Raw genomic sequence first — 24,446 nt, 5'->3', positions numbered from 1 at the left:
TTTTGACTACTTGGTATTACACTTTTTGTGATGTGAGGTGACAAAAATTGCTTTTTTGACACACTTTTTATTTTAGGTCATGTGATATTTTTATACAGCAGGTTCTTACGTACACGGCGGTACCTAATATGTGTACTTTTTTACATTTATTTTACACAATAACAGCATTTTTGAAAAATGTTATGGTATCATTTTTTGCAGGATGAGATGACTGTTTGGTATAATTTTGGGGTGGGTACGACTTTGATCGCTTGCTATTACAGTTTTTGTGATGTAATAGCAAACTTTTTTTTACGGTGTTCACATACCTAATATGTCAACTTTTTTTATTTATGGAAGTTTTACACAATGAAATCATTTTTGAAACCCAAAAAAATCATATTTTAGTGTCTCCATATTCTAAGAGCCATATTTTTTATTTTTTGAGCGATTGTCTTAGGTAGGATATCATTTTTGCGGGATGAGATGATTGGTACGATTTTGGGGTGCGTACTACTTTTTGATCGCTTGCTATTACAATTTTTGTGATGTAAAGTCACAAAAAATTGCTGTTTTTACACCGTTTTTATATATCTTTTTTAAATTACGGTGTTCATCTAAGGGGTTAGTTCATGTGATATTTTTATACAGCAGGTTCTTACAGATGCGGCAATACCTAATATGTCTACTTTTTTTATTTATGTAACCATCGGGACACTGCCACAGCAGCGCAGCGCTCGATGGGGGAGAGAGGGAGCTCCCTCCATCTCTTAACCCCATTTCATACAGCCGTCCCTATGGACCGCAGCATGGAAGGGGTTAAACGGCCTACCGATGTTGGTCGTTACATGCAGAGAGTGAGCTGTATATTATAGCTCACACTCTGCTAACCGCTCGGCCATCCTGAAACAGATTGAGGCGGAAGTGGGAGCAGCAGCGCTGCCGCCAGCCATCCTGAAATTAAGGGGGCACAATGAGGGCTGGAGCCCATGGGGGAAGGGAGGAGAATATTATATAAACATAAATTTTAGAAGGTTCTGATCCCAACAGTCACGGACTGTGGGGATCAGAACTTTTCAGCCGGCATTAGGATTCTGTGATTGACTAGCCTGTGTAGACTAGCCAATCAGAGCGATCTGCCGGGGACCGCCCTCATTGTAGGCAGGACATCAGACGTGCTCTTACTAGGCTCCCCGCTCCGAAATCACCCTGTCCCTGGCTGTGACGTTCTGTGCTTGTATAGTACTACAGCCAGGGAGAAAGAACGCCCAGGGAAAGAAGCTGATGTCTCCTCCCTGGTGTTCTGATGCTGTTACTTAGCATAAAGCGCAGGAAAATGTAACGGGGGGCCACAGTGGTGCAACGGAGGGCCACAGTGGTGCAACGGAGCAGCGCCCAGAAATAGTAAGTGCAGAGAGATCCCCCATGTATGCCCTACATGTCCTGCTACTTAGTTAATAAAGTATGGACCCATGAAACAACTGCCCCTTTTGCCCCGCGTTAAAGACGGCCCTGGTCACGTATAGATCCTATACGTAGATATGTAAGCCTGCATTGCAGCTGCTATCACTCCTCCTTTGTCCTAGTGGTGGTATATATTCCTCCCCCCTATAGTGGTGAGGTGTTGAATGAGATTATGGCCTATGTTGAGGAGCTTCCTCCATGTTCCATCTTAATAGTGTGTGATTTTAATACTTGTCCATCTGCAAAGTTGGACAGGATGGGAGGATCGGGGCTGGAAAGAGACACTAATTTTGCCAATGTAATAAGAGCTGGATCTACATGAAATGTAAGGAGTGAGGAATCCGAATATACGTCGGTTCTCCTGTTTTTCAAGCTCTCGTCACTCCCTCTCTAGGATTGCCTTGGCTATAGGATCCCCAGATATGTTGTCTTTAGTGGTGAATGCTGATTACCTGCCAAAAAGCTTGTCCAACCATTCCCCTATAGAGGTAGTGCTCCAGTTGGGTGAAAGGAGACCTTTTGGAGTGGGTACAAGGAGGCTTAACCCTTTTTGACTGCAGCTGGTGGATAGGGGGAGGGTATCACGGAGGAGGTCCGGGAATTCTTTACTAACAATACAGGGACGGCACCTATGGGAGTAGTGTGGGATGCATGCAAGGCATTTATCCGTGGATTATACATCCTGCAGATTAGCCGCCATAAATCAAGGTCCAGGAAAACTCAAAAAAGGCTCCAGGATCTAGTCATGGAAACGGAAAAGAGATTTTTTGAACACCCTTCACGTGAGCATGAGGCGGCATTGGTGACGGTGCAGATAGACTTAAAGGAACATCTATTATCGGCTGAAAGAAGTAGAATTTTTTTCCTTAAGCAAAAATACTTTGAGGCTGGAGAGAGCTTTGGCAGACTGCTAGCAAGGGTCGTTCGGGCACAGGATGGATCATCCAAAATCTTGTCCATCCAAAGTCCTGATGGATCTTTGGTTATGACAGATACGGGTATTTTGGCAGTATTACATACGTACTACAAAAAGCTATATCAATCCCAGTCTGTGGCGGGCTCCCAAAATATTGCAGACTACCTTGCCGGGATCACTACCCCACGGCTTTCAGTGGAAGATGCGGTCTATCTAGATCAACCTATTTCACTGAAAGAACTAGAGGTGGTGCTTAAATCATTCCCAAATAAAAAAGCCCCCGGGCTGAATGGTTTACCGGCGGTAAAATTATAGCTCTCTATTATTACCATAGTTGCTATCTGTATTTAATGATTCCCTTCAAAAAGGTGAACTACCCGTATCTATGAAAGAGGCAATAATAGTAGTATTGCCAAAGCCTGGGAAGGACCAGATTCTCCCCGAATCGTATAGACCAATCTCCCTACTAATTTCTGATGTTAAAATACTAGCAAAGGTCTTAGCGAATAGGTTACAAATAGGGATGAGCGAACTCGAACTGTATAGTTCGGGTTCGTACCGAATTTTGGGGTGTCCGTGACACGGACCCGAACCCGGACATTTTCGTAAAAGTCCGGGTTCGGGTTCGGTGTTCGTCGCTTTCTTGGCGCTTTTGTGACGCTTTCTTGGCGCTTTTTGAAAGGCTGCAAAGCAGCCAATCAACAAGCGTCATACTACTTGCCCCAAGAGGCCGTCACAGCCATGCCTACTATTGGCATGGCTGTGATTGGCCAGAGCACCATGTGACCCAGCCTCTATTTAAGCTGGAGTCACATAGCGCCGCCCGTCACTCTGCTCTGATTAGCGTAGGGAGAGGTTGCGGATGCGACAGTAGGGCGAGATTAGGCAGATTAACTCCTCCAAAGGACTTCACTTGATTAATCGATCGATCTGCAGCTGTGCATCATTGAGCTGCTGAAATTCAAATGCTCACTCACTGTTTTTAGGCTGCCCAGACCGTTTGTCAGTCACTTTTTTCTGGGGTGATCGGCGGCCATTTTGTGTCTTGTGCGGTGCTGCGACCAAGTGCATCTAACCCTCAATGGTGTGGTTGTTTTTTGGCTAAAGCCTACATCAGGGTGAAGCTGTCACACCAAGTGCATTTAACCAGCAATAGTCTGTTCATTTTTTGGCCATATACTAAATCAGGGGCAAGCTGCGCCTGTCACCAAGTGCATTTAACCCTCAATGGTGTGGTTGTTTTTTGGCTAAAGCCTACATCAGGGTGAAGCTGTCACACCAAGTGCATTTAACCAGCAATAGTCTGTTTATTTTTTGGCCATATACTACATCAGGGGCAAGCTGCGCCCGTCACCAAGTGCATTTAACCCTCAGTAGTGTGGTTGGTCAAGCTATCACACCAAGTGCATTTAACCAGCAATAGTCTGTTCATTTTTTGGCCACATACTACATCAGGGGCAAGCTGCGCCCGTCACCAAGTGCATTTATCCCTCAGTAGTGTGGTTGGTCAAGCTATCACACCAAGTGCATTTAACCAGCAATAGTCTGTTCATTTTTTGGCCATATACTAAATCAGGGGCAAGCTGCGCCCGTCACCAAGTGCATTTAACCAGCAATAGTCTGTTCATTTTTTGGCCATATACTACATCAGGGGCAAGCTGCGCCCGTCACCAAGTGCATTTAACCCTCAGTAGTGTGGTTGGTCAAGCTATCACACCAAGTGCATTTAACCAGCAATAGTCTGTTCATTTTTTGGCCATATACTAAATCAGGGGCAAGCTGCGCCCGTCACCAAGTGCATTTAACCAGCAATAGTCTGTTCATTTTTTGGCCATATACTACATCAGGGGCAAGCTGCGCCCGTCACCAAGTGCATTTAACCCTCAGTAGTGTGGTTCGTCAAGCTGTGACACCAAGTGCATTTAACCAGCAATAGTCTGTTCACTTTTTGGCCATATACTACATCAGGGGCAAGCTGCGCCCGTCACCAAGTGCATTTAACCAGCAATAGTGTGGTTATTTTTTGGCCATATCCCAGTCTAATTCTGTCACTAAATCCATACCGGTCACCCAGCGCCTAAATACTAGGCCTCAAATTTATATCCCGCTAAATCTCTCGTTACCGCTGTCCTGTTGTGGCTGGGAAAGTTATTTAGTGTCCGTCAAAGCACATTTTTTGTTCTGGGTTGAAATACAATTCCCAATTTAGCAATTTCATAATTTAGTGGTTTCTGCTATATCAGAGCTATTTGAAATCTATCCCTAAAAGGGTATATAATATTCAAGGTGCACATAGGGTCATTCAGAATAACTTCACACGCACGCTACTGTGCATTTCCAAGTCTAATTCTGTCGCTAAATCCATACCGGTCAGCCAGCGCCTAAATACTAGGCCTCAAATTTATATCCCGCTAAATCTCTCGTTACCGCTGTACTGTTGTGGCTGGGAAAGTTATTTAGTGTCCGTCAAAGCACATTTTTTGTTCTGGGTTGAAGTACAATTCCCAATTTAGCAATTTCATAATTTAGTGGTTCCTGCTATATCAGAGCTATTTGAAATCTATCCCTAAAAGGGTATATAATATTCAAGGTGCACATAGGGTCATTCAGAATAACTTCACACACACGCTACTGTGCATTTCCAAGTCTAATTCTGTCGCTAAATCCATACCGGTCACCCAGCGCCTAAATACTAGGCCTCAAATTGATATCCTGCTAAATCTCTCGTTACCGCTGTCCTGTTGTGGCTGGGAAAGTTATTTAGTGTCCGTCAAAGCACATTTTTTGTTCTGGGTTGAAGTACAATTCCCAATTTAGCAATTTCATAATTTAGTGGTTCCTGCTATATCAGAGCTATTTGAAATCTATCCCTAAAAGGGTATATAATATTCAAGGTGCACATAGGGTCATTCAGAATAACTTCACACACACGCTACTGTGCATTTCCAAGTCTAATTCTGTCGCTAAATCCATACCGGTCACCCAGCGCCTAAATACTAGGCCTCAAATTTATATCCCGCTGAATTTGAATACAATACATTGGGCCAAATAATATTTTTGTTGTTGTGGTGAACCATAACAATGAGAAAAACATCTAGTAAGGGACGCGGACGTGGACGTGGACATGGTCGTGGTGGTGTTAGTGGACCCTCTGGTGCTGGGAGAGGACGTGGCCGTTCTGCCACATCCACACGTCCTAGTGTACCAACTACCTCAGGTCCCAGTAGCCGCCAGAATTTACAGCGATATATGGTGGGGCCCAATGCCGTTCTAAGGATGGTAAGGCCTGAGCAGGTACAGGCATTAGTCAATTGGGTGGCCGACAGTGGATCCAGCACGTTCACATTATCTCCCACCCAGTCTTCTGCAGAAACCGCACAGATGGCGCCTGAAAACCAACCCCATCAGTCTGTCACATCACCCCCATGCATACCAGGGAAACTGTCTCAGCCTCAAGTTATGCAGCAGTCTCTTATGCTGTTTGAAGACTCCGCTGGCAGGGTTTCCCAAGGGCATCCACCTAGCCCTTCCCCAGCGGTGAAAGATATAGAATGCACTGACGCACAACCACTTATGTTTCCTGATGATGAGGACATGGGAATACCACCTCAGCATGTCTCTGATGATGACGAAACACAGGTGCCAACTGCTGCGTCTTTCTGCAGTGTGCAGACTGAACAGGAGGTCAGGGATCAAGACTGGGTGGAAGACGATGCAGGGGATGATGAGGTCCTAGACCCCACATGGAATGAAGGTCGTGCCACTGACTTTCACAGTTCGGAGGAAGAGGCAGTGGTGAGACCGAGCCAACAGCGTAGCAAAAGAGGGAGCAGTGGGCAAAAGCAGAACACCCGCCGCCAAGAGACTCCGCCTGCTACTGCCCGCCGCCATCTGGGACCGAGCACCCCAAAGGCAGCTTCAAGGAGTTCCCTGGCATGGCACTTCTTCAAACAATGTGCTGACGACAAGACCCGAGTGGTTTGCACGCTGTGCCATCAGAGCCTTAAGCGAGGCATTAACGTTCTGAACCTGAGCACAACCTGCATGACCAGGCACCTGCATGCAAAGCATGAACTGCAGTGGAGTAAACACCTTAAAACCAAGGAAGTCACTCAGGCTCCCCCTGCTACCTCTTCTGCTGCTGCCGCCTCGGCCTCTTCTGCTGCTGCCGCCTCGGCCTCTTCTGCTGCTGCCGCCTCGGCCTCTTCCTCCGCCTCTGGAGGAACGTTGGCACCTGCCGCCCAGCAAACAGGGGATGTACCACCAACACCACCACCACCACCTCCGTCACCAAGCGTCTCAACCATGTCACACGGCAGCGTTCAGCTCTCCATCTCACAAACATTTGAGAGAAAGCGTAAATTCCCACCTAGCCACCCTCGATCCCTGGCCCTGAATGCCAGCATTTCTAAACTACTGGCCTATGAAATGCTGTCATTTAGGCTGGTGGACACAGACAGCTTCAAACAGCTCATGTCGCTTGCTGTCCCACAGTATGTTGTTCCCAGCCGCCACTACTTCTCCAAGAGAGCCGTGCCTTCCCTGCACAACCAAGTATCCGATAAAATCAAGTGTGCACTGCGCAACGCCATCTGTGGCAAGGGCCACCTAACCACAGATACGTGGACCAGTAAGCACGGCCAGGGACGCTATATCTCCCTAACTGCACACTGGGTAAATGTAGTGGCAGCTGGGCCCCAGGCGGAGAGCTGTTTGGCGCACGTCCTTCCGCCGCCAAGGATCGCAGGGCAACATTCTTTGCCTCCTGTTGCCACCTCCTCCTTCTCGGCTTCCTCCTCCTCTTCTTCCACCTGCTCATCCAGTCAGCCACACACCTTCACCACCAACTTCAGCACAGCCCGGGGTAAACGTCAGCAGGCCATTCTGAAACTCATTTGTTTGGGGGACAGGCCCCACACCGCACAGGAGTTGTGGCGGGGTATAGAACAACAGACCGACGAGTGGTTGCTGCCGGTGAGCCTCAAGCCCGGCCTGGTGGTGTGCGATAATGGGCGAAATCTCGTTGCAGCTCTGGGACTAGCCAATTTGACGCACATCCCTTGCTTGGCGCATGTGCTGAATTTGGTGGTGCAGAAGTTCATTCACAACTACCCCGACATGTCAGAGCTGCTGCATAAAGTGCGGGCCGTCTGTTCGCGCTTCCGGCGTTCACATCCTGCTGCTGCTCGCCTGTCTGCGCTACAGCGTAACTTCGGCCTTCCCGCTCACCGCCTCATATGCGACGTGCCCACCAGGTGGAACTCCACCTTGCACATGCTGGACAGACTGTGCGAGCAGCAGCAGGCCATAGTGGAGTTTCAGCTGCAGCACGCACGGGTCAGTCGCACTACAGAACAGCACCACTTCACCACCAATGACTGGGCCTCCATGCGAGACCTGTGTGCCCTGTTGCGCTGTTTCGAGTACTCCACCAACATGGCCAGTGGCGATGACGCCGTTATCAGCGTTACAATACCATGTTCCATGTCTCCTTGAGAAAACACTTAGGGCGATGATGCAAGAGGAGGTGACCCAGGAGGAGGAGGAGGAGGAGGAGGAGGAGGAGGAAGAGGGGTCATTTTTAGCACTTTCAGGCCAGTCTCTTCGAAGTGACTCAGAGGGAGGTTTTTGGCAACAGCAGAGGCCAGGTACAAATGTGGCCAGACAGGGCCCACTACTGGAGGATGAGGAGGACGAGGATGAGGAGGAGGTGGAGGAGGATGAGGATGAAGCATGGTCACAGCGGGGTGGCACCCAACGCAGCTCGGGTCCATCACTGGTGCGTGGCTGGGGGGAAAGGCAGGACGATGACGATACGCCTCCCACAGAGGACAGCTTGTCCTTACCCCTGGGCAGCCTGGCACACATGAGCGACTACATGCTGCAGTGCCTGCGCAACGACAGCAGAGTTGCCCACATTTTAACCTGTGCGGACTACTGGGTTGCCACCCTGCTGGATCCACGCTACAAAGACAATGTGCCCACCTTACTTCCTGCACTGGAGCGTGATAGGAAGATGCGCGAGTACAAGCGCACGTTGGTAGACGCGCTACTGAGAGCATTCCCAAATGTCACAGGGGAACAAGTGGAAGCCCAAGGCCAAGGCAGAGGAGGAGCAAGAGGTCGCCAAGGCAGCTGTGTCAATGCCAGCTCCTTTGAGGGCAGGGTTAGCATGGCAGAGATGTGGAAAACTTTTGTCAACACGCCACAGCTAACTGCACCACCACCTGATACGCAACGTGTTAGCAGGAGGCAACATTTCACTAACATGGTGGAACAGTACGTGTGCACACCCCTCCACGCACTGACTGATGGTTCGGCCCCATTCAACTTCTGGGTCTCTAAATTGTCCACGTGGCCAGAGCTAGCCTTTTATGCCTTGGAGGTGCTGGCCTGCCCGGCGGCCAGCGTTTTGTCTGAACGTGTATTCAGCACGGCAGGGGGCGTCATTACAGACAAACGCAGCCGCCTGTCTACAGCCAATGTGGACAAGCTGACGTTCATAAAAATGAACCAGGCATGGATCCCACAGGATCTGTCCGTCCCTTGTCCAGATTAGACATTAACTACCTCCCCTTAACCATATATTATTGGACTCCAGGGCACTTCCTCATTCAATCCTATTTTTATTTTCATTTTACCATTATATTGCGAGGCTACCCAAAGTTGAATGAACCTCTCCTGTGTCTGGGTGCCGGGGCCTAAATATATGCCAATGGACTGTTCCAATGTTGGGTGACGTGAAGCCTGATTCTCTGCTATGACATGCAGAATGATTCTCTGCTGACATGAAGCCAGATTGTCTGTTACGGGACCTCTCTCCTCTGCCTGTGTGTGTGCTGGGCCTAAATATATGCCAATGGACTGTTGCAGTGGTGGCTGACGTGAAGCCTCATTCTCTGCTATGACATGCAGACTGATTCTCTGCTGACATGAAGCCAGATTCTCTGTTACGGGACCTCCCTCCTCTGCCTGGGTGCTGGGCCTAAATATATGCCAATGGACTATTGCAGTGGTGGCTGACGTGAAGCCTCATTCTCTGCTATGACATGCAGACTGATTCTCTGCTGACATGAAGCCAGATTCTCTGTTACGGGACCTCTCTCCTCTGCCTGTGTGTGTGCTGGGCCTAAATATATGCCAATGGACTGTTGCAGTGGTGGCTGACGTGAAGCCTCATTCTCTGCTATGACATGCAGACTGATTCTCTGCTGACATGAAGCCAGATTCTCTGTTACGGGACCTCCCTCCTCTGCCTGGGTGCTGGGCCTAAATATATGCCAATGGACTGTTGCAGTGGTGGCTGACGTGAAGCCTCATTCTCTGCTATGACATGCAGACTGATTCTCTGCTGACATGAAGCCAGATTCTCTGTTACGGGACCTCCCTCCTCTGCCTGGGTGCTGGGCCTAAATATATGCCAATGGACTGTTGCAGTGGTGGCTGACGTGAAGCCTCATTCTCTGCTATGACATGCAGACTAATTCTCTGCTGACATGAAGACAGATTCTCTGTTACGGGACCTCTCTCCTCTGCCTGTGTGTGTGCTGGGCCTAAATATATGCCAATGGACTGTTGCAGTGGTGGCTGACGTGAAGCCTCATTCTCTGCTATGACATGCAGACTGATTCTCTGCTGACATGAAGACAGATTCTCTGTTACGGGACCTCCCTCCTCTGCCTGGGTGCTGGGCCTAAATATATGCCAATGGACTGTTGCAGTGGTGGCTGACGTGAAGCCTCATTCTCTGCTATGACATGCAGACTGATTCTCTGCTGACATGAAGACAGATTCTCTGTTACGGGACCTCCCTCCTCTGCCTGGGTGCTGGGCCTAAATATATGCCAATGGACTGTTGCAGTGGTGGCTGACGTGAAGCCTCATTCTCTGCTATGACATGCAGACTAATTCTCTGCTGACATGAAGCCAGATTCTCTGTTACGGGAGCTCTCTCCTCTGCCTGGGTGCTGGGCCTAAATTTATGAAAATGGACTCTTACAGTGGTGGGTGACGTGAAGCCAGATTCTCTGCTATGGGACCTCTCTCCAATTGATTTTGGTTAATTTTTATTTATTTAATTTTTATTTTAATTCATTTCCCTATCCACATTTGTTTGCAGGGGATTTACCTACATGTTGCTGCCTTTTGCAGCCCTCTAGCTCTTTCCTGGGCTGTTTTACAGCCTTTTTAGTGCCGAAAAGTTCGGGTCCCCATTGACTTCAATGGGGTTCGGGTTCGGGACGAAGTTCGGATCGGGTTCGGATCCCGAACCCGAACATTTCCGGGATGTTCGGCCGAACTTCTCGAACCCGAACATCCAGGTGTTCGCTCAACTCTAGTTACAAACAGTTATGTCAACCATTATACATAGTGATCAATCTGGTTCTATGCCTGATAAATCTACCTCTATTAACCTTCGATGGCTATTTCTTTATATTTAGAGGTGGTCGGAATTGGTAGGAGCTCGGGCCATATTATCCCTAAATGCTGCCAAAGCCTTTGATAGCGTTGAATGGAAATATTTATGGAAGGTGCTGTGAGTCATGGGTTTTGGGAACACCTTTATATCTTGTGTCCAACTATTATATTGCGGTCCCAAACCTAGGATCAGAGCTAATGGTGGTACATCAGAAGTCTTTGAGTTGGGAAGAGGTACACGTTGGGGAAGCCCGCTGTCCCCCCTTCTATTTGTCATTGCATCTGAGCCACTTGCATGCCTACTCCGATCTTCGGTTAGAATTGTGGGATTCCCCATGGGAGCCAGAGAGGAACACATGTCCCTGTATGCAGACGACATGCTCATATATGTGGGAGATGTGGAAGGGTCGTTGAGCCTGTTGTGGAAATTTTATTATTCAGACATTTTATCTTAGGATGTGTGTGTGTTTTATAGATTGTCATCATGTCTCTTAGTGGTAATGGTAGATTATTGTATACATGTGTTTTTCAGCTGGCTATGTTATACAAGGATGGGGTGTGTCCATTGTCTGCACAGCCACATTGACTGCCCCTCCCTGTCCTTTGATATTTCATCACTTCCTGTATCCTTGTCTTGGGCCAGCCCCTTTTACACCTTTTGTTTAGTCAATAAAGGACGGACACTGGGCAAGGAGGAGGAGGAGGAGTTGCTCAGAATTTTCAATCAAGATGGTAGCACCTGGGTCTTTCTCTAACTGCAGCTGAGGGAAGATGGACTTACCTTTTTCCTTACACAAACTTTGATGCGAGCTGATTACAACTATTAATAATTTGTCTACAACAAGCCCCATAATGTCCCTTATGCAGGATTTTGGAGACAGGTGTGGTCTTCATATAAATTGGTACAAGTCCGTTCTGTTTCCGTTAGACCCAGCCCCTGCTGGCCTCTCTCTCTTGTCCACCCAGCTACAGGTTGCCCGCAACTTCAAGTATTTGGAAATTGTGGTTTCACCAAACATTGGGCATTACATGAAAAATACCAATGTCTGAAATGGGTAGGATCCCTTAATGGTCAAACAAAAAAGGGAGGGGGAGGTTGGCTCTATCTCAGAGGAACAATGGAAAGCACTATTGGCACTGACACCTCAGTTATCATTGTGTGAGCGCCAACGAATGTCACAATTGTTTCTAGTTCACCGGGTGTATCGGACATCCTTTCTGTTCATGATTGGGGTTAGATATGGGGCGAGTCTGGCGTCCCTGCTACACGTTCTGGGAGTGTACGGAGTTTAGGACTTTTTGGACAGGTGTGCTCACTTGTATTATGGACGCATATCATATTGCGAACCCGCCTGGTCCGAGGACATGTGTGTTTGGGAATATTGGACATTAAAAAACGGAATTCTTGCCTGGGAGTGCAGCGTCTGCTCTGCCACGCCAGGAAGCTTGCTAATTGCTAAATACTGGCTTAGACCCCAGCCCCCATCTAGGGCTGAATTGTTGAACAGAATGGCTGAAATCTTTTGCTTGGAGAAAAGTGTATATACCAAAAGGCGTTGGGACAAAAGGGTAACATATAGGACCATGGTAATATAGTCTGACATATGAATCTTGTGGTTGTGATAGGAGGAGTGACCTCAGAGAGATTTGTGCGATTCTGGAACAGACCTACATGAAACTGGAACAGGGATGAGGAAGTGGGGGTAGGTGATCCGGAGAAAGGGTGCTTAATGCATGGTTTATCTTGGACTGGTTAGGTGTGGAACCTATAGGGAGAGAGTTGGCAACAGTCTTCTTGGCGTTCTGTCATATTATACCGGACTTGGTGGGGTGGTGCCCGTCTCATCGCTGGGTGGGTCTCATAGCTGGGTGGGTGGGGGGGGGGGGGGGTGTTTTATGCAATGTTATTATATACTGCATATGAAGGGGTATTCTCCTGTATCATGCACTTTGTGTATCAAAAGTGGATGGGATATATGAGAATGTCTTGTTTCTTAATGTCCAATAGGAATGTATGTACCCATTCATGTATTTTTTTTTGATATGATGATTTATTAGGGATTTATTTATTTTATTTATTTTTTCTATTGTTTATGTACACTGGGAAAAAAAATTGTAAAAAAAAATTATCTGATAAAAAAAAAAGAAAAAAAAGAAATATACCTCCCTACCATTGAAGTCAATAGGGAATTTTTGTAAGAAATTGGGGATGTATCCGCAAGATAAATTTGACAGTGTGGATTTAAAAATCCACACCACAGGTTAGTTTATGCATGGAAATTATCTGCAGTCTTTAGATGCGATTTTGAACTCGTTGACTTCGCTGATACTGTGTACATATTTTCCTCATAGAAATCTATGATATGCAATGTATACATATGCCTAATTAAAAAGAGCCATTGGGAAAAGTGTACTTAATGGGGTTTTGATGAAGTTCTTCTAAGGCTACTTTCACACCCACGTTTTCCCTTTCTGCTATTGAGATTTATCATAGGATCTCAATAGCGGGGGGGGGGGACATTTCCATTTTGTCCCCATTCATTGTCAAAGGGGACAAAATTTAACTTGCGTCCTCACAGAAAAACGCAAGCAGCATTTTTCTGTCCATGATGTGGTGTGCAGCAAGACAGATCCGTCATGACTCACAATGTAAGTCCATCGGGACGGATCTGTTTTCTCAGACACAATAAAAAAAACGGATCCGTCCCCCATTTACTTTCAATGGTGTTCATGACGAATGGCTATTTTATAGATAATACAACCGGATCCGTTCATGACTGATGCAGAAGTTTATATTATCGTGACAGAAGCATTTTTGAGGTCACGTGTGCCACTGCAGCCAATGATTGGCCTCAGCGGTGATGTGTCCCCAAATGGCACATCGTTTGTGGACTGTGTGCTGTTGGGGACAGGTCACTACTAAGGCTACTCATTGACTGCAACAGCACACATGATCCTCAAAACAGAGGGGGTCCTGCAAACCCCCTTTAATTACTTTTTACTTGGGTTCATGAAACCATGTGAATGAAGCCATGATGATATAGATGAGCAGGTGGAGGTGCTTGTTGATGACCGTCTTTTATGTGTAGACAGCTTTCGGATGGACTGTCATCTGCATTTCCCTTTATCAGTGTCTTCTGCACATACAGGATTAATAATACCAGCAGAGTTCCCATGTTTCCCTTTGTTCACCTTTTGCAGGTCAAGGCTCATATTTCAGTCTTTTCTCCGTTCCTGCTGGATTAAATCCAGCTGCCAGACGCTTAATGTGACAAAAACTGAAATCCAATTTTACCACCCTTCACTCTGTCACTAACCTTTCATTTCCCCTCTTCTCAATTGCTGACAACACATGCATCACCAGCGCCTCAGTTGCCAAAAAGTCCCGTCTTTACTACGGGCCGCAAACTTTTCTCACGCTTGTTTGTCAGCTAAAATCCCGAGCTCTTCAAGGTTTCGCATTATAAATGTGTGTGTGTGTCAGCTGATCTCTGCAAGCCGCGGTATGATGTATTGGAGGGGAACGGCTGCTGCAAAAACACCTTCAGACCTCCTAAGAAATCATTTCCTGAGTGCAGGGTTTACTAAGCGGTGGTCCTGGTATCCAGTCATTGCTTAGTCTCCATACTACCGAGCATCTCCCATGTTTGATATATGCCCCTAGCACTATTCCATCTCATCAGTAGTTTATAATGCGAGCCACAGCACAGTGGACGCCAGCAGTGCCCCACAGAGCCCATGGACTTATAATGGGGTGCATCGGTGAGGTGGCCCCACTGTCATTGACTGCCGAGCAGGTCTGCATGCTTCTGAATATCTTTGTCATTTACATACCTAGAACCGCTGGCACTTCAGCTTCCGTGAAACTACAACTCCCAACATGCACACTTGCTCAGCTGTTCTAGTATCTCCCACAGGAGTGAAAGGAGGAGTGTGGGAGTTGTACTTTCAGAACAACTGGAGTTCTGGAGGTTGCAGTTTGCTGGCCACTGGATTTAAGCTACCGGCACTGTTACGGGTCAGCAGCCCAGAGAAGAAGAATACGGCATAGTACTTGGCGCTGGAGCAAGGTTAGGCCTCATTCGCAAGTCCATTTTTTAGGCACAAATACTTGGACAAATACTTTGCATGCACAAAGGTCCGAGGTCAGGACAGTAAAGAACTGCATTTTGATAACACACTGGTGTGTTTATAACCGGGGGAGGAAGATTCCTCTGCATGTGGTCCGTTGCTAACGGCAATCCCCAGCTAATAAGATCAGAGACAAAAAAAAATTATTAACTTGCTCTCCTGCTTTGGACACCGCTGCTCCTGAGATCCAGCTTACTGCTGCGCCGTGCTGTGACCAGACATTGCACAGCGTAAGGTCACAGAGCGCACCAACAGCGTGCAGCTGAGGAAGACCAGGAAGCGGTATGTACAGAGCCCGCACAGGGAGCACTGCTTTAACCGCTCCCTGGTCCTCCTGTACTAATGACCACTTCCCCAATAGAAGCACTTTTTAGTATTCGCCCCACAAGACTCACTGACATTTTTCCCCCCACTGGTCTTAATAAAGGCCCATAGCGGGCAGTGGATCTTCCGAAGTTGTAAATGTAAGACTGCTTCCTAGCTGTCTTACATTTAGACCATTTTCTATGCTTAAAACAGATGTGGAAAATAGTGAATGAGACGGGCCTAGCAGCCCATCCCCTTCCATACCATGCCCACAATTTTAGACTTGGCGTAAGCTGGATGAAGTTGCAGATTGTGGCGCAATTAACCGTTTCCTCGCCATCTGCGTCTGAAATACATCTAAGGCTACTTTCACACTAGCGTTCGGTGCTCCGCTTGTGAGTTCCATTTGAAGGCTCTCATAAGCGGCCCCGAACGGATCCGTACTGCCCCAATGCATTCTGAGTGGATGTGGATCCGCTCAGAATGCATCAGTCTGGCACCATTTGGCCTCCGTTCCGCTCAGCAGGCGGACACCCAAACGCTGCTTGTAGCGTTCAGGTGTCTGCCTGGCTGTGCGGAGGCAAACGGATCTATCCAGACTTACAATGTAAGTCAATGGGGACGGATCCATTTGAAGTTGACACAATATGGCTCAATTTCAAACGGATCCGTCCCCTATTGACTTTCAATGTAAAATCTGGACGGATCCGTCTGACTTACTTTCACACTTAGAATTTTTTCAGAAATATAATGCAGACGGATCCGTTCTGAACGGATCCCATCGTCTGCATTATAGGAGCGCATCCGTCTGGGCAGACACCAGACGGATCCGCTCCAAACGCAAGTGTGAAAGTAGCCTTACCCTATAAAATAGTTGAATGGTCCTTAGCACGCATGCTTGAGAAAGTGGGCTTGGTTTCCGAAACATCTCAGGGTATGTGCAAGGAGTTACAGCAGTTGTCTGTAAAGTAGCGCGTGGGAATTATTTTGTGTATTTTCTGGCACCACTGACTGCATGAAGCAGCTTATTGGTTTTCTTGTGTGTTAATACTAATAAAAAAAAAACTAAAAACATATTTATTTTTTGTTGCTTAGACGAATTATTATCTGAAACCTCAGGGTCATCATAGAGCTTTAGCTTTATTTTCATATACCAACCATTAAGATTCCAATCTTCATTTGTCTGACGCAGTTGAGAGAATGAAAGTAGAAAACCGATTGAATACTATGAAGCCCTCTTCCTTTGAAATTAAGAAAGTTACTTTTTTTTTTGTAATCTACAGAGTATATGTTTTAGACTAGACATTTTTCACCTTAATGATATTAACATCCAAATATGTTACAGTGCAATCTCTCCACAGGAAATCTGGTCTGGACAAGGGGTGGTCTTCTCAAAGAGGTCCTCTTTTGGAGAGGGTTAACGCCTGTAGATTTTTACGCATTGTTGCAGTTTATTGACACTATGCTTGTTTTCTTAACTGTATTTTTAGCTTATCAAATATTTTCCCCGTTTCATTTTAGGCGTTACAAGTTGCAGCGAAATCCTATTTTTCATCCTATGGATCACTGAATAAGAAAGAGATGGTTTTACCTCGTCTCACAGGAGCGCTGCGCTCCTTTTCAAATGTCACCAGACAAGATGATTACAGGGGAGACTCGACAGACTTGATGGTAAAATGTTTTATCCAAGATGCCAAGTGTCAAACATTCAGAATGACTCATGATAGTAAAATGCTTTATATTTTGTGGTAACTGGTGGTTAAGGCTGTTGTGCCAGCATTCGCACAAACTGCACTTTGTAAATGTAAAGCCACCATAACGTCCCCAATGTGTGTTTGATCCAATTGCTGTACCTGGCCGAGTGCTGTATTCCATGCACTGCAGTTAGAATCCATGACAATATCGTTTCTGGGATTCTTGCTGGCTCCAAAAGACAATATTGTATATGGACTACAGTGTCTACAATCTATGTTTAAGAGACCTCAGCTTAAGGGCTCACGCAAACACGACTGTATGTATTTTGCAGTCTGCAAAAAATACGGAGGACGTCCATGTGCATTCTGTATTGCGGAATGGAACAACTGGCCCCTAATAGAACAGTACTATCCTTGTCCGTGATGCAGACAATAATAGGACATGTTCTATATTTTTGTGGAACGACCATAGAGAAACGTAATGCACACAGAGTAACTTCCGTTTTTTTTGCAGACCCATTGAAATGAATGGTTCTGCTTATGGTCCCCAAGAAAAATGGAACGGACACGGAAAAAAAATACGTTTGTGTGCATGAGCCCTAAAAGGAATGTTTCATCAGAAAATGAGGCTACTTTCACACTGCCATTTTGGTTTCCGTTTGTGAGATCAGTTCAGGGATCTCAAAAGCGGTCCAAAACGGATCTGTTTTGCCCTTAATGCATTCTGAATGGAAGGATGGATGAAAGGATTCGCTCAGAATGCATCAGTTTGGCTCTGTTCAGCCTCTATTCTGCTTTGGAGGTGGACACCAAAACGCTGCTTGCTGAGTTTTGATGTCTGTCTGATGAAACTGAGCCAAACGGATCCGTCCTGTCACACAATGTAAGGCCTATTGCACACGACCGTATGGCTTTTTCGTTTTGTGGTCCGCAAAAAACGGATCCGCAAAAAATACAGATGACATCTGTGTGCATTCCGTTTTTTGCAGAATGGAACATCTGGCCCCTAATAGAACAGGGGCCAGATGTTGCGGATGTGCTAGCGGCGGTCTAGCAGCCAATGTCCTCAGCTCTATACCCAAAACCAGGTGACAGGTTCCCTTTAAGTCAATGGGGACAGATCCGTTTTCACTGACACAATCTGGCACAATAGAAAACTGATTCGTCCCCCATTGACTTTCAATGGTGTTCAAGACGGATCTGTTTTAGCTATGGTAAAGATAATACAAACGGATCGGTTCTGAACGGATGCATGAGGTTGTATTATCTGAACTGATGTGGTTTGTGCAGATCCATGAGGGTTCGGCACTAAACGCGAGTGTGAAAGTAGCCTGACCTACTGTTTAAATCAGATTTTTATATAAATAATTTTTTATGAATTTCTGGCCATGTTTTTTCTTGTCAATATCTATATTAAAAATATTTCTAAAATCCTCCTTCTTTTCTGCACTGCCCAAAGGCTTCCTGGTCTGTACATTTTCAGCAGTCATCTCATTATCACTTAATCCAGGAATACGATGAAAGAAAACCCTTCACTCTGAAATAAAACTGTCACTTCTTTACACCAAACAATTAAAATTCACCCCAGGGGCATATTACATAACTGTCAACGCGTTTCGATCAACAAATCTTACTCATGACACCATGACGTCAACAGTAAGCGCTGTTGATTGAAACCTGTTCACAGCTATGTAATATGCCCCTGGGGTGAATTTTAATTGTTTGGTGTAAAGAAGTGACAGTTTTATTTCAGAGTGTTGGGCAACGTTGTGCGGATTCACTACACTGCTGGAGTGCTACACATTCTCGCTCGGTCTCTCGCTCAGCTATTTCATTGCTCTCGTTAAGCCCTCATGCACATGACCGTGTCCGTATTGCAGTCCTCAACCCACGAATCCACAAAATATGGACACCTTCTTTGTGCCAGCCACATTTTTCTCTCTCCCATCACCAGAAATGACTGTTCTTGTTTGCAATACGGTTATATAATTTGCCTAACAGATGAGGACAACACACGGATGAATATGTCTGCTGCCCGTTTTTTTTTTGCTGACCCATAGAAATAAATGTTTTTTGTGCAATCTGCAAAATGTGTGGTTGAACACAATGCAAAATATCAGGCTGAGTTATTATGTGGCAATGCCACGATCCATTGGCGCTACTATGTGTCAGCAAAGCAGCAGTGTCCCAGGCAGCTCCGTACCTACGCTGCAACAGTGAGTGACAAAACTTCAAATTGGATATGGGGGCACCGCGCACATGTATAAATAAAGTGAAAGGAGATAAATTAGGATAAACAGGAATGCAAGTGCTTTACCTTATTTTATGGATATTCTTGATGTCCTCCTTGCGGCTATGGATAGCTCAACTTATGGAGTGGTTAGAGGTATGACAATATCAGTTGAACACTTGTTCGGCGGGCTTAGAGGGTTCTCTCCGCCGCTGATTGCATACAAGATTCTACTGGAGTCTTTTTCCCAAAAAAGTGCTTTCCAAGGCTGGCCCCGGCCGGTGGCACGGCCTTTTACTGTCAGATTGGAATTTTACTCGTGCTCACTGAGGAGAGCGGGTGACAGTCACCTAAGCTACAATTCCTCACAGACACCAAAAAAGAGAGGGAGTTCATCCAACGCGTTTCTAGCACTACGGTGCTTTTCGTCAGGGATTCCTCCAGGTGTCTTCTTCATCTGTCTTTTATCAGCTGCGGTGTTTATCTGTTTAACCCCTACCCTGCTGTGACATATTCAATCAAAGCCAAAGAGCTCAATTTCTTTATTCAGGCCCCTGGGCTCCATTGAGTCCATATTAAAAATCCACTGTGTCTCTTTTTTAGACATATGTTTAATATAGTCTCCGCCACGTATGTCCATCCTGACTATTTCAACCCCATAAAATGAGGAGCCTTCAAATTTGCCTCTATGACGGTTTTTGTAATGCCTGGACAGGGGGTGATCATCATTCTTCTTTTTTATATTGTATAGATGCTCGCTAATTCTTTTTTTCATAGCATTTTGGTGCGGCCTACATAGATCTGCCCGTGCGACAATGTGCAAAGAGCAAATCGCTCAGAGATGTGGCAAAGTACATTATGCCCTTTGTCCCAGGTTTAAAGGAGAGGTTTGCAGCAGCTCTGTGTGAATGGGCCGTAATAGCCCTGTGTGCCTGTCCTGTCAGATGCAATCCATATGCTAAGTGTACCTGTGTGTGGTACTTCCGGAAACACTCCCCTAAGCATAGGGCAGGGTGGTCAGGGCAGTCAGGACAGAAATAGCGGGTGTCACGCCTTATTCCACTCCTGCTACAGACACAACATCTTTTTCGGAGTGACGGTTGGGTTGAGGTACCAGGAACGACATTGGGGGAATGTCGCTCGTGTAGACGGCTCACTACACTGGTGGTTGGGGCCACGGAACCTCCTGGATACAGGAGGTTCTCGATGATCTCTTCCTGAAAGTTGAGGAAGGATCCTGTTCTCCCAGCCTTACTGTAGAGAACAAAACTATTATATACAGCCAATTGAATCAAATATACAGACACCTTCTTATACCAGCGTCTGGTGCGTCGGGAAACGAAATAAGGAGCCAACATCTGGTCATTGAAGTCCACCCCTCCCATGAGCAAATTATAGTCGTGGACACAGAGGGGCTTTTCAATGACACTGGTTGCTTGTTCTATTTGTATTGTCGTGTCTGCGTGAATGGAGGAGAGCATGTAAATGTCACGCTTGTCTCTCCATTTCACCGCGAGCAGTTCTTCGTTACACAAGGCAGCCCTCTCCCCCCTTGCAAGACGGGTGGTAACGAGCCGTTGGGGGAAGCCCCGCCGACTAGGTCGCGCGGTGCCACAGCAGCCAATCTGTTCTAGGAACAAATGCCTGAAGAGGGGCACACTTGTGTAGAAATTGTCCACATAAAGATGGTACCCCTTGCCAAATAAGGGTGACACCAAGTTCCAGACTGTCTTCCCACTGCTCCCCAGGTAGTCAGGGCAACCGACCGGCTCCAGGGTCTGATCTTTACCCTCATAGATCCAAAATTTGTGGGTATAGCCTGTGGCCCTTTCACAGGGCTTATACAATTAGACCCCATACCGGGCGCGCTTGCTTGGGATGTATTGTTTGAAGCCAAGGCGCCTGGTAAAATGTATAAGGGACTCGTCTACGCAGATTTTTTGCTCAGGGGTATACAAATCTGCAAATTTGTTGTTGAAGTGGTCTATGAGGGACGAATTTTGTGGAGCCGGTCAAAAGCTGGGTGGCCTCTGGGACGAGAGGTGCTGTTGTCGCTGAAGTGCAGGAAACTCAGGATGGCCTCAAATCGTGCCCTGGACATGGCAGCAGAGAACATGGGCATGTGATGAATTGGGTTCGTGGACCAATATGACCGCAATTCATGTTTTTTGGTTAGACCCATGTTGAGGAGAAGGCCCAGAAAAATCTTTAATTCGGAAACTTGGACGGGTTTCCACCGGAAAGGTTGGGCATAATAGCTTCCCTGGTTGGCAGCTATAAATTGAGTGGCATACCGATTTGTTTCTGCCACGACTATGTCCAAGAGCTCCGCAGTCAAGAACAGCAAAAAAAAATCCCAGTGCCGAACCGATCTGAGCTGTCTCAACCTGAACTCCAGACTGGGCGGTGAAAGGGGGAACTAATGGTGCGGCTGAAGTTGGGGACTGCCAATCGGGGTTTGCCAGCACCTCAGGGACTCTAGGGGCTCTACGGGCCTGTCTGTGCGGTGGCTGCGACGGGGTAACTACTGCACGTGCCACCTTCAACTGCCCTTCTGGTGCTCGCCACTTCACCATGTTGAACGGCAGTGCTGGTACTAGGTCCAGGGTGGGCTGCGCTGCTGGTGTATGCCTCACCACGTAATCCGACAGCGCCAGCACCACTCTGCTGCCCTTGAAGCGGATCCTGCGCAACCTGTGGTGTAGCAACACAGGGCCGGGTACGCCTGGTGGTATCAGGGACCTCAACCTCCTCGTCCGAACTTTGTGTCAGACTGCCACTGCTTTCTACAGGTTCATATTCTGACCCGCTGGATTGATCAGATGAGGGTTCCCACTCCTCATCCGACTGTGTCAGAAGCCTGTAGGCCTCTTCAGAAGAATACCCCTTATTTGACATTTGGACTACTAAATTTAGGGGGTATTCCCTGAGACTACCCAAGAAAAAAAGCAAGCCTGTCTTACAAATGGGAGGATAGCCGAGTACCGGAAGCCGTTGCGATTGATAAAAATATCAAAACTGATTTTTATTATCGCCTCAGCGCTTGTGAAGTGATTGTGCAGTGATAAAAAAAAAATTATAATTTTTTGGCACTGCGGCGGGGCGGGTGTGGGTGAACGCACGTGTGGGCGACCGATCAGGCAAACACTAGGTTTTGGGTGGAGGGCGAACTAAGTTGACACTAATACTATTATAGATCTGACTGTGATCAGTTTTGATCACTTACAGATACTATAAAAGTACAAATGCTGATTAGCGAATCGGTGACTGCGGTGGGCTGGGCGCTAAATGATCGCTAACTACCTAATCAAGGGACCTAAACTATCCTAAAACCTAACAGTCAATACCAGTGAAAAAAAAAGTGACAGTTTACACTGATCACTTTTTTTCCCTTTCGCTAGGTGATTGACAGGGGTGATCAAGGGGTTAATTGGGGTGATGGTGGGTGATCTGGGGCTATGTGTGGTGTTTGGTGTGTACTCACTGTGATGTCTGCTCCTCTACTAGAACCAACCGACCAAAAGGACCAGCAGAGGAGCACACAAGCCATTTAACACCTTATATTTATAAATATAAAGTGTTAACTAGCTTCTGATTTGGTTTTTTGAAAACCATCAGACTGCCGGACACTATCATTGGCTGGCAGGCTGATGATGAAATACTCCTCTAACTTTTGCCAGCCCGCGATGTGCATGCGCGGGCCGGCTGTGAGCGTCATCTCGTGTCTCGTGAGATGACGCGCCAATGCGTGACTCTGCCTGAGACAGCCGCCTCCGGACCGCGATCCTGCGTTAGGCGGTCCGGAGGCGGTTAATATACAAATGTATTTTATACATTCCTTGAAGGAAAAAAAAGGCAACATACATGTCATTGCCACAGAACTACTGGCTAGGAAGCCAACAGTCTACTGTATTGAACAGTTTAAGCAAAAGACAAACACAATGAAAACAACAAAGTTTTATTTTATATTTTTATCAAGTGGCTGATGAATAGTAGCAGCAGGCAGAAACATCAGGAACAGGAACTTTACCATTTCAAAAATGGTGCTGCTGCCGCTGCCTTCTCCTTTGTGTGCTGATCTTCTGCTGAAGATAGAGCAGTGGGAGAATCCATGAAGGGGCATTTATTGTAAAACATGATTTCCCTAGTAGAATCCCATAGTCATGTTTAAAGTTTAAGCTAAAAATCTGAGTTTACAAGTTTTTATTGCCTTAGCTGAATGACAGCAGTTTTTCAAATGGTTTACAGCTTCTGTCTTGAACTATTGACTATCTATTCCCGTCACTTATACAAGTGTCTAGTCCTGCAAAAAACATATTTACTTAATCAGTTTGTAGTGAGAGGCTGGGTTAACCATGGGCGTTGCGTTCCCTGTAACAGCGGAACACAACCCAATGGAAAGTATAAGTATTGCTGCTCCTTAACTGTGTGCTGCGTGCCATATAGTGAAGCATATGGAAAGCATGCCTCTTCACGGTCACTTAATGTGTTCGTTTTGCGGTAACGTGACGCACTGCATGCATTGGCCTTTATTCTTACTGTAGAGAAGTAATTAATTTTAACTTTTTGTGAATTGGGACATTTAAACTTGCTTTTTTTAACTTTTTATTCCAATTTGAATTTAGTAGGAGTCGGAGTCGGTTCATTTTTGCCGACTCCAGGTACCCAAAATTTCCTCTGACTCCTCAACTCCGACTCCACAGCCCTGCATATGCACAGGTCTTGGATATCAGGAACCCACTGTGCACTGTGTTTCAGTGGAGAAGGCATGATGACGTATTCGTTCACATGCCCCTCATTCTGCAGCCATCATGGATGGTGGTGCGATCCACACCGGACAGAAGGTTGGTTGAGCTAGGAAACTTGGATTCAGTAATGAGGGAAACAGTGCCGCCACTGAAAAAAGGATATACAAGTCTGTGCCATTTAAAGGTGTATTAGACTGGCAGATAGTCTGCCAAAATATCGCTAACAAGCGATGATCTGGCAGTGCAATACTGCCACTGATTACCTGATGAAGGAGCAAATGCGCATTTATCGGTCAATCCCAATCTTTCAACAAGTTTAAAATTTAGTTTGCCAGCGGCAGATCATGTTGTCTAATTACGATCTGCTGTCAGCAAACAATGATTCAGTATGGGGACAAGCGATGGCATTAGAGATGACTCCTCCCCATACTGAGGAGGAGATCGCTGCATGTTATAACTTCCTTCCTGACAATAACCTGCATAATCTCTGTCTAATATAACCTTTAGTCACCATTAATGCTCATTGGTAAACAGTACCAATAGAGTGGCCATATCCACAC

General features: G+C 46.5%; 1 protein-coding gene across 1 annotated transcript in view; it reads left to right on the top strand.

Annotated features, from left to right (window-relative positions):
- Positions 1-24,446, top strand: part of ASCC3 (activating signal cointegrator 1 complex subunit 3) — a 670,136-nt gene that overhangs the window by 11,845 nt on the left and 633,845 nt on the right. Inside the window, exon 2 of the mRNA XM_044289192.1 lies at positions 16,736-16,885. Within this exon, the coding sequence (XP_044145127.1) occupies positions 16,796-16,885 (90 nt within the window). The 5' untranslated portion in view covers positions 16,736-16,795. The remainder of the gene's footprint in view (positions 1-16,735; positions 16,886-24,446) is intronic.

This window comes from Bufo gargarizans, chromosome 4 (genome assembly GCF_014858855.1).
Source record: "Bufo gargarizans isolate SCDJY-AF-19 chromosome 4, ASM1485885v1, whole genome shotgun sequence".
Taxonomy (NCBI): Eukaryota; Metazoa; Chordata; class Amphibia; order Anura; family Bufonidae; genus Bufo; species Bufo gargarizans.
The sequence above is the reverse complement of the archived record's forward strand: the minus strand, read 5'-3'. Positions and strand labels throughout refer to the sequence as shown.